Genomic DNA, 12079 nt, shown 5'->3' with positions numbered 1-12079 from the left:
GTTTATTCAACCCACATGTGATGTATCGATTGTATACAAAACACTTCTCCAAATATTAGTGAATAAAATGTACCGACGGTTATTTTTTATTTGAAGTCGTAATACAACCATAACCGCCTTGACCTCAGCAGCGAATTTTATTATGAGACAAAAGAAATCAAAACAATTTAGGTCGTTTGTTTTTGTAAATAAATTGTGTACATCACTTTTTCATTAAAATATGGCTTAATTGACCTGGAAAACTACTGCAATGTCTGTTAAGATACACATACGTAGCATAGCCATCGTATTAAAGCGAACACAAAATTTTAAATGAAATCGGGCATAGCAGCTTTAAAAATTTCACGATAAGCCTATATATTATTCTATTTACGAAATCATTAATACAGTCATCTTGGGTATTTTGAATAACACTTTTTGTTCAACTTGATTGTAAAATATGTGTAAAAACGTTCGTTGTTTTGGTCCAACAGAAAGATCATACTCGTTTATGTGCGGACCTAGAAGGGGGTGCATGGACTATTCCTTCCACCTCTTTGAAAGATTACATAGCAAAATTCCCGAAATAGGCCTAAAAACCCCTCTCCAACCTTGGAAAACAAAATTATCCCTCGGACACCCCCTGGAAATGTTTTCTGGATCTTCGCATGCGGTAACAAACATACACTGTATCAATTTTCTCGCTTAATAAAGCAAAAACATACAATGTAATGAGAAATGAATATTGAACAGCGTTTTCATCACACAAATTCCCTTTACTGAGGTTAGCGAGAAGATATTAATCACAAAATAATTTATTAATGTATGTCATTTGTTCTTTAAACTCTCTATATATAAATCATTGGCGTCGGAAGCAAATTGAAAGTGTGTGTGTGGGGGGGGGGGGGCTAGACTAATCCTCAGAAATATTGACAAGCAAAAGAAAAAGAAACAAGAGGCCCCAGATCTTGATACAGCCCAATCTAGACTAGCTGATACTTTCTCTTTGAAAGGAAGGCTCATAAAACCTGTTTATCGATATTCGCCTCATTCTAAGCTACTTTTATACTCTAAAAATCTCTGCTGGGATTTTTTCAAACTACCAGAGATTGCGTATGGCCTCCTTTTTTTTTTTTTTTACCAAAATCTGTTACAAGATAGTGCTATTTAGGGACAAACAATTGGTGCGGGTATTGCTACCAATGGTCAACATCTAGTTTTTATTTGAAAAAATCGGTACCAATGTAACAAGGGTACCGCAAAGCGGTGCATCCCCTCGCAAAATGAAAATAATGTGCGATGATATGCATTATTAAAAAATAAACATGTAATTTAAAAGACCAAATATTTAACTTGGTTAAAAAACATTTCAATTTAATTATTTCGTTTATTCCTATCCCCCATGCACGCTCTGTGTGTATCCATGGGGATTGGGTGCATTTACGTGGTTGTACAAAGGCTCCCATTACTGAGGAAAACACACCACAAACGTGTTAAACTTTAGTAATATAGCTTAATAAATTCTCTCTATCCAGTGACATACCTTACGCAGGTGGACAATAAGTGTATGCAAATTTAAGTTTTATACTGAAAAGGAAACGTAGCGAAGATATGGCGATATATTGTCTGCTCTATGAGAAAATTCGAGTAAACATGTTGTAATTTTAACCCCAATATTTTAAAAAGAGTAACATATCTTCAGCGATTAACTTGAAATGAATTCCCGTTTAATCATGTTGATGATATATGTCAAAGTCTCTTCTGAATTATGAACCTGTTCTTCTCTAAGTAATTCGTTGAATATAGCCCGAAATTCATTGCTCAAAAATGTTTGCTTCTTACCTTAACAGGGCTTACATCGAACAAAATTTCAAGTTGCTGATTTGAAATGTTTACTTTCACGAACCGAAAGTCGTACATAAAATTTCTAAGTGTTGTAATTTTAACGATATCTTAAAAAATATAGGACGGAATTCCTTGAAAATAAAAAGGGTTTGTCCTTTAACCATGCTTATGAAATGTACGGGGTTTGAAACACATGCATGCGAGGGTTTTCTTTAAATTTTGCTAAAAAGGCTGAAATGGACACACATACGTACATACATACACACATACAGCAGCGATGCTATATCCCCCTCGCAACAAGTTGCGCGAGGAGATAACAAGGGCACCGCCAAGCGGAGCATCCCCTTGCAAAATGAATTAGTGTGTGTGTGGGAATGCATTATTTATGAATAAAAAGTTACGTAAATGTAAATGAGGAGACCAATTTGTACTAACCCTTCGTTACCACATTTTTTTTAGCTGTACTAGATTTTAATCCAAAAAATATCAAGTTGTTGATTTGAACCGCTTACTATTACTTTAACTTCAGAGCAGTGAAGCGGAGTAGCTACAATCTATTCATAATGTCTGTTTGTCAAACATTAGTGTTGATGTGTTTTATTTAGGTGAGATTAAGCACTTTAACTTCACAGCAGTGAAGCGGAAGTAGCTATTGTCAAGTCGTACATAACATTTCTGTTTAAAATTGTGTTACATGTATTTTAACGACAAAAAAGTAAAAAAAAAGTTTGATAAATATCTATGAGAGGATTTAATTTAAATATTGCTTCCAAGCCGAAGAAGACACACATACATACATTGTACACACACATGCACAGCAGCGATGCTTTATCTCCTTCGCAACTAGTTGTGCGAGGGGATAAAAATTGTTTAAAATTAAGGAGACAAAACATTTTCTGTTGCAATTTATTCAACAGGCGAGGAACATCATTCTTGATCTTCATTATCGTCGGGAATATCTGCTGAAGAATACAAAAAAATATGTAATCATTGATGGCAAATAAAATAAAACGAGACTTATCTGCAAGTTGAAGTTTAATTGGAATTCTGTTTCATCATTTTTATACTTAAGGGGATTACGTGAGCTGGCATTGCATCTCCACAGACGGGTCAGGTTTTTTTTTAAATCATAACTTTTCCCATCAATACCAAAACACCCCTAACAGGCCATATATGAAAGGGCCTTTAAAGGTGGTCACGTAATCCACTAGGTATAAATATTACGAAACAGAATTCCAGTAAACCAGTACGTGAACACCAATTATGATCCATCTTACAATAGTGCTCTTGCTCGCTTGTGGGGTTTCAAATAAATACCACTTTATCACAACCATTTCTGATACTTTCTGATCCTTTCCAATATTTAAAATTGCACAAATTTTTCTCTTCAGGAAACTTTCCTAACTCATGTGAAAATATTTATATTTAAGTTTAAATTGCTTAATCTCACCTAAATAAAACACATCAACTCATGTTTGACAAACAGAAATTATGAATAGATTGTACTCTTTAGAATGAAATAAGTGCAACTAATGAAGCAGTTTTCAGTGTGAGCTTTTATATGCAGTTCATACACCTTCTGTAATAAAAAACATTCCCATCCCAACTCTCATTGTATCGATATATTCTAGGCCTTAACTGAAAAACACCTTTCATGAAACAAATGGGTGTTTCCCCACATCAGTGCCACTGATCTGTTCAAAACATGATAATGCCGACCTGGAAGTATTTATTCAACTGCAACTTAGATTTCGCCTAAACGGTTTTTAAAAAGACTTCTAAAACATCATTTTCAGTTTGTTGAAGAAATATAAATACACTTTTTACCACAAAAAACTAGTCTATTTCTTAATGACTGTTGCATCTTGTTTAGAAATGATGTCTGGTTAACCAATATTCAAAATGAAACCAAAGCTTTGCAATTTGTTGACAGTAGTTTTATCATTATTTTAACAATCATATTGATAACACCTTGCAAATACACATCATTAATGTATTGGACGTTAGAAAAAAAAGCGAGGTAGTCGAAACGTGTAACCTATTCCATATCAACTCATTGATTTTTGTGCACACGAGATTTTCGCATTTTTTGGGTCGTTTGATTTTATCAGCAGATCCTTTTACATGTTAGGCCATATTTTGTCGATTTTAACCTTGCACTTATATAAGATAGTTTACAGGTTTTGCTGCGCCTTTGTGTATTGGCTTTTTCTGTAAAGTTGCATGTTAAGAGGCGACCTTCATAAACCTCAACTGTGACCCACGTTCATTTTCACAGAATCAGGTTTTCCAGATTATGAGCCCGACAGTTTTGTTTTTGACAATAAATCATTCATAGTCATTGTATTTGACTCATAATTATTGTCTACATAATAATTATTGTCACTTTCCTTACAAACAAGTTCAGTTATGTCTGACTTGTGTCATTGAAAATTGGCTGTGAAAGTGTGCGTTAACATTTCAAAGCATTTCGTCTTATTGTCAAAATTCTGGGTATTTCTGTTTTCAACAGACTTGTTTCAAGTCTATTCTCTAACTTGATTTTGAGTTGATGTACATGTAACTTGTGGCTATAGTAGATCGTGATGGTCCTTGAACGACACTATTTTTGTCAAATGTATCGAACTTGGCGAGCATATTGGTTCAAATAAACTTTCATGTGAAATAGTAGTCAACAGAAACTTGACTGGTAGCGATACTGAGTTAGAGTTAGTGCTCTTCCCTCTCGAATATTTCTCGGGTTCCGACTTTTTCAACATGGTGGATGCAAGCTCGTTGTATTGAAAAGAATACTGAAAAATCTTTCTAAGACAGCTTAGTTTAAATGAATTGTTTCACCCGTTAATTTAATGTTCACGACTAAAAACGTTATAAAATTCCGAAGAAATCTTCCGTTTACAAGGTGATCAGAACTCTTTCAATAGGACCGCTCTTTAAACAGTCTACGCACAGATGCAATGCTATCTTACGCGATTCCCTTACAGAATACAGCAATTGTGTACATTTGCTGGCAGTAGTGTTGTAAATTACTTACAAAATCATTATATTAAGTAGCATCCACAAACAGAGTCACGTCATAACGTAACGCTATGTGACTCTATACAAAATTAAGTGTTTTTAAACAGCAAATTCATAAGCTTGTATTCACTCAATAATCATAGAACAAAAATATATGTGAAATGATTTACCTTAAAATACTTAGTGTCTGTATTTAAATTCATAAAACCTCGTCTAAAATTAAATTAAAATGAAAAGAATATCGCGCTTGTTTGCGAAAGCTTCGCCTGAAATATAACAGGTAGTAAAAGTCGCGTTGTTTTATTCGGCCGTTACCAGGACAATAACGGTGCATGAGACCGTTCTTTGTAACAAACAGACGCTGGAGAACTTGCAGAACAAAATGATACCAAACAACGCACGAAAAACGTTTATTCTGCCATGATAAAAGACTACAGAAAGTAAGTAATTTTTAATCAAAAAATCCCCCATTTTCTCGGACAGGTTGCATATTTGTTACAGCATTTAATGAAATCGATATTAACTCCTCTTCAAACTAATACATATACTTCTTTAGTAAACATCCGCGCTAACGAGCGCTTTTGAAAATAACATGATACATATTTTGGCTGTAACTGAAATTTGACGTCGTCTATGCACAGAGAAAATCACGGATGGAGTTTGTTTACTGTTACCACGGATATATTACGGATATATTACGGGGAACAACTCTAGCAGGTTCAAATATGGGGCACCCTACGGGGAAATGTAGAATAATATCCACATTTTCACTGTTATTTTCCACTCCTTATTAGCTATGCATTCATAGATTTTATAACCTGTATTATTGGAACTAGTTTTATTGCAACACATGTTTAAGGCCATGCTATTATTAGAATATTTTAGAGAAAAAAAAGAAAACATTTAACAATGAAAAATAAAATGAAAATTGCACTTTGTATTGTACACTGATAATATAATAATAATTAAAAATAGGTTTAACACTCATGCAGAATGAACATCATTCAAATATATTAGTTGAAAAATAGTTTTTATCCTTTCAAATACAATTATATATTTTGAAAAATTAAATTAATATCTATCTATATTTATCAACTTCTCTCTAGTACTTAAGATTTATGAAAACACCAGCTTTCAGAGTTATAATATAAAACCATGTAATTAATTAATTTACAAATACTTCTAATCTGTATAATATAGAAATTTTCAATGTTATAGAATATTTATTAAATCATATTTACACAAACGCAAATTACACAACTGATAATTGAAAAAAGCTGTCACTACATCTTTAAAACATTTGACTTAAAAAAAATTATTCATAGCTACGTATATAAAGAACATGCAATTAATGTGTTGAATAAAATGCGTTTTGAATAGCCAAGTGGTGATGCAAAGTTTTTTGCGGTCGATTAATTGATTTCCCGAAGAATCATAAAGTGACACATATTTTATCTTTAAGTATAAGAATTAAGGATATTAATTACATTTATCTAAACTGCTTGAATTTTTTTCAATTTCTCTTGCAAAATTCTGAGTATGAGCACATCGAGTATAAACATTTTTTTAAAGCACTACATTTTGTTTACACTTGCATAAGTAGCATTCATTGCATTATGCTGGAAGTAATCATGATTCAGAATATTAACTGAATTTAAATATATACAATGTTATGTATATTCATTTCTCGATGCTCGTTTTAATAATTTATTACAAACTAATGGATACAAACACCATTATGAAATATGTACCTAGGTTTAGAAAATCATATTACTAGGCACCTGTATCATTGCTTTTTGTAGAGGGTACTTTCCGTACAAGCACGGGTATAGGCGAAATAATAGTAAAGGACACAAAACTCATTTGTATATTTACTTTTGTAGTGTAATTTCTTTGATTAAATCAAGTTACACAAAAGTTAAACCACACGTGTACATATGCACACATGCGTGCGCGCATGCATGCACACTGCAGGCACGTAGCATCGTTTTTTTTAAATGGGGGGGGGGGGGGGGGAGGGGGGCAGACTCATCCAAAAAATCTTGACAAGAAAAAAAAGGGGAACATTTTAAGTTTTCCAAAATCTTCAAAATCCTAATCCGTGGGGAGGGGGGATTTATAACTTCAACTTCACACCTCATTTCCTTATTTTTAAATCAATTTTTTACATACTCCCGAAAAAGTGGGGGAGGGGGGGGCACTCCATGATAATTCCATTTTTTATATGTAAATTTTAAAAATGTTGTTGCTGCGAGAAAGGGTGGGGGGACCCCCCCCCCCCCTGCCCCCCCCCCCCCCCCCCCCCCCCCGATGCTACGATACATCAAACATAGTACATTATGCGATATGAAAGTTTTAAAAAAAATTAACACACATGGATGATTTTTTTCTGATCGATTGTTGTAAACGTTAATACATGTAATTGATTAAAAACATTTATATATTCCATTTAACGGGAAAATATTTACACTCATTTTTTTAAACTCTGAAATCAAAGCCAGCAAAAACTAATTAGTTATATATTTTAATACCGTGGTTCCATGTAACATGATTTGTAAATCTGATAATATACCGTTGTTAAATTTTTACAGTTACTAACATCCAAGAGTATATTTATTTACGATTGGTTTAATTTTTATTTCAGAACTTGCTGGATACTGCTTATCGCTGTTTTTATTCAACAAACTCTTCGTCAGATGTCTTGCTCTACCCAAATGATTCGGAATTCTGATGTTATTAGCTCTAAAATATCAAATGGGACATCCAAAACTGCTGAGTGGATAGTAACACAGTCAGAAAATTGTAATCCGACATCAACTAAGGTGGCTATTGGTCGATTATGGTCAGAATATGAAAAGCTTCGTAAGAACAAATCTAAAACTGACGGCAGCAGAAAGTTTACGGAATTCTTGGAAAAAGAGTTTGCTCCACCCACATTATCAACAACAGTAAAGTCAAAATTGCCCGAAGCTACATGTCTGATTAACTCTAGCGGCGATGCCACGTCAACTGCCATATCCATATCAAACTCTCTTTTTATGGAAAACCAGAATCTAATTCAGGAAAAATTTACATTAAAGTCCGAGTTATCTGAAACTATATCTAACTTGCAAACGCTGAACATAAAGTCTGAAAACATATCAAGGAAAAACCGAGTGCTTCAAGAAAAACTTGTATCATCAAACAAAACAGTCAAACGCACTAAACGTAGAGAGGATTACTGGAAAACCAAATGTACAAAACTGGAGACAACAACTGACACAACAAAAGAAGACTATCAACAACTTATTTATGAACTGCAGGCTGATAATGATCAACAAAGAACGACTATCACCGAACTTCAAACTGCATTAAAGGAAAAGGATGATCAGATCGCTTATCTCATCGAACAGCTACAAGAGGGGGATGAAACGAGAGTCATCCATCTATTTGACAAGAAAGAAAAAGCATTCACCCCAGAACTCCATTTATGTGTGTACTCTCTTCTCGAACACAATGTTCCTTCAACGCAAATTGGTAAGTATCTCATTTTCATAAGGATAAGGACATTGAACTACTACGGGTACATAATCCTGATTTTCTTCATCATTAAGCAAGACACACATGTACTGGATATACATTTAATTTCTTTCATATTTTTTTTCAGGACCAACCATAGAAGCATGTTTAAAGCTGGCTGGAAAAGAACCTGATCGACTTCCATCTCCTTCAACTGTGGCCAATATGAACATTCAAAGACTCTGTCTCGTTAAAAAGCAACTACAAGATGAACTACCTGAAAAGATAAACACTACTCTACACACTGACGAAACATCCAAAGTTGGCATCAAGTACGGGGGATTTTCTGTTCGTGATGAAGAAGGTAATTACTTTGCTCTAGGACTTCGTGAAATGGCTACAAAATCAGCACAGAACACACTGGATACTTTCAAGGAGATTTTGCAGGATATTGCTGACACCAGAAAAGAAACTCATCCTCAGAGTGCTGGAAACGAGATTTTATGTAACATTCAAAATACTATGAGTGATCGTGCTGCAACTGAGTTAAAGTTCAATGAGCTCTTAGAAAGTTACAGAGAGGAGGTGTTGCCACAGGTACGAGCAGATTACAACACCATGGATGATGAAGAGAAAGAAACAGTCAGTAGACTTAACAATTTCTTCTGTGGTCTTCATGGTCTTGTTCATATGGCAAATGCTGCACAGAAAGGATTATATGAAGCAGAGGTAGGGAATTTTGCAGGAAATCCTCCAGTATTTGACAAAACGTTCTCTAAGAGTGATGAATCTGGTTGTTTCCGTTTAATCAGAAGTGCGTGCAAAGCTTTTGCTAGAAGAGGGGATGAAAAATGTGGGTGTTATGGAGCCTTCCGAACATACATGCAGCCTTTTCTAACTGAAAATAGAATGATGTCACTTCCTCTTCAACCTTTCAAAGGCCATAGATTCAATATTCTGTTTCAAAATGCGGCCTGTCTATACTTTTTACACCCCCACATGATTGCGTTTCTGGAAAAATCAGATACAGAAAACAAAAGACTTTTAAAATCTGTTCTGTCGGATCTTCATGTCTCCTTTTATGTGGCTGGACTGAAAGCGTTGGGTTTGATATCAAAGATGGTTACAACGCCCCTGTGGAATCTTCTTGAGAACAGCGACACATCAATTGAAGACATGACACAGCATTATCTCCATCTGTCTTTGTATTTGGTAGATGCTTGCGAAAACATCGTCGATTTCATGAAGGGAACCTTTCCATCTCTAACAGGAGTAGCGTTTCATGGTGACAAAATTTTCGAATCCTTAACTAAAGAGTCAACATATGATACTGACGTGGAAGTCATTCTCAGAGTCCTGTTACCATCAATCCGAAAAGTAGTACTTCATGTCTACAAGGATCATTTGCCAAATGGTAGATATGAATCATTCACAGAGGAACTCTCACAAGCTACCAAGAGTGTGGACAAACACAACTCTTATTCTGAGCGACTTTTTGCCTACATGGACCAAATCCTGAAATCAAAACCAAATATATCAACCCTGGCTATCGAGGCGTACACTCTCTTCTTAATGAACAAAACCTCCACATGGATAATGAGAAACAGTGAAAATACCGAAGTTCTTATTTCAGAAGCAAGGAGATCAGTTATTGATGAAAGGGAGCTATTCAGCCGAAGAAAAGCAGAAATACAACGACAGAGAGAAGAAAGACAAGAGGAGGAGTTCCAAAAAAGAGCTGAAAAAAGGAGAAAAAAACGAATGCAGCTGGAAAAACAAAGTGATGACATTGTTAACTATGGCTTGTGGAAATCACCCCGAGAGTGCAAACTGAAACTGAAAGAGCTGAATCGTACATCAGACAAATGTAACGCTTTGAAAGCACAGCTTCGCTACAGGAAAAATGTTTTAAAGCAGACTGATCTAGACAAAAAACTTTATTCATTTTCTAAAATAGGCAGCAATGGAAAACGACACCCACTGACTCACATGGAACTTATGTCTAATCTGTTGAAAGTTCTAAAAACTGTTTAAATTGACCACCTGCAAATCATGTATGAAAACATTAATTACATTGATCGTTTTTTGTTCATATTTGATTTGTAAAATAATTTATAAAGATTAATTTGTGCAAAACGCTTACTATTGTTTTACAGATAATGCAGTTTTGTGTCTTGTAACTAGTATTATGTAGTACATGTATTAGTAGTGGCAAGATGTATTACCATGTATTAAATGAAGTAAGTAAATAATTAAAATATGTAAATGTATTTTAATTTGTCCAATTTAATCACAAGCAAAGTTATTGCAATAATTTGAACTGTTTATATCGGAATTACAAATGTTTATTTGTTGACGTTTTGACGTCGTTTTTGTCAACGGGACGTTGGCGTAGGAATACGTTTAAATCCGAGGTGCGGAATAATAAAGGGATTTGGATATCCAATTAAAATCAGAATAGTATGCTTAAAAAAAGTGTACATTACAATCCTATTGAACTTATTTTGATTTGTGATAATAATTTATCTTGTATATATGCCGATTATTAAAATTAATAGTATTCCCAAGAAATGGTCACAAAGAATAACATAAGCACTACTTTTTGTGGTCTATTTTTAGTAACAATATATGACCAAAGAATTCCAAAATGTCATTTTCTTTTAATACTTTCTCCAAGCTTTAAAATGATATGTCACACTTGTGGAAAATAACTGATATAAAATTTGACTTGTGGATACTATATTAAGTCTTAAAGGGTAACTGATAAAATGCATATGAAAACATTTCTCTTGGAACGACATATCTTCTTTAAAATGCTACTTCTTACATTCAATGGGTGTGTGTGTATATATATATATATATATATATATATATATATATATATATATATATATATATATATATATATATTGTTTCACCTACATGGTTTACATTGTCTCTCACACTCTTGTATTGTCTCGAAGTTGTTTTCGTTTCCACGACATCCACCGTAGATAAAAGGCTCGCACTGTTTAGTCCGCCAATTGTACCACCATCTTGGGAAATATCCGGAACAATTAGGGCTGCGTTCTCCTTCCTTTGGAAGGAAGCATATAAAGTCAGATTGTCCTGCAAAATATACGTGCGATGTTGTAGCAAGTATTCCTTTAAAAGTAATGATCGGCATGCAATATCATTTGTCAGCTCGTTAATGTAATGCTAATGCTAAGCATCACTCTACATATGTATAATATGTAGCACCGTTTCGTTGATGTCCGAAATACCACGGCATGAATAAGCTCTACTTTTAGTAGGCGAATAATACTTCCGATAAATATTCTTACGCATATGTGAAGAAAAACGTAATTTGAATCATTATTTTATTTTCACAGCAAACGGATAAGAGTAGCGCTCTAAGTTATCTACGTATATTGATTTAAATGTAAAGATTCAGATGAGATTCTTATTGTAAAGTAAATAAAATAGTGCAAGATGCAATGCGTGCACAAATAGTGAAGTTTGCCAAATGCAGGGGCTCGGCCCGAGAAACGTCACACAATAGCAATAGTGTGATTAATGTAAACAGTTTAAAATTGGGAAAAAAATATATACCTGGTCGATATGTGTAGATGTCTGCCTCTATGGGATACACACACATTTCTCCACACGTACAACCCTGGTCACAGCATTTCTGAACTGAGTAAATGAGATCATTACAATACATACAAGACCAACACCAATGCCTTACTAATAGTTTGTA

The 12079-nt window shown here is 34.2% G+C and overlaps 1 protein-coding gene across 1 annotated transcript; it reads left to right on the top strand.

Annotated features, from left to right (window-relative positions):
- Nucleotides 1-4873: 4873 nt before the first annotated feature.
- LOC117690926 (uncharacterized) lies at nt 4874-11074 on the top strand. The gene is made up of 3 exons (XM_066081719.1): nt 4874-5282; nt 7487-8358; nt 8489-11074. Exons 1-3 carry the CDS (start codon nt 5263-5265, stop codon nt 10372-10374), a joined length of 2778 nt encoding a protein of 925 aa, XP_065937791.1. The 5' UTR covers nt 4874-5262; the 3' UTR covers nt 10375-11074.
- Nucleotides 11075-12079: the final 1005 nt, after the last annotated feature.

This window comes from Magallana gigas, chromosome 1 (genome assembly GCF_963853765.1).
Source record: "Magallana gigas chromosome 1, xbMagGiga1.1, whole genome shotgun sequence".
NCBI classification, from domain to species: domain Eukaryota; kingdom Metazoa; phylum Mollusca; class Bivalvia; order Ostreida; family Ostreidae; genus Magallana; species Magallana gigas.
The sequence above is the reverse complement of the archived record's forward strand: the minus strand, read 5'-3'. Positions and strand labels throughout refer to the sequence as shown.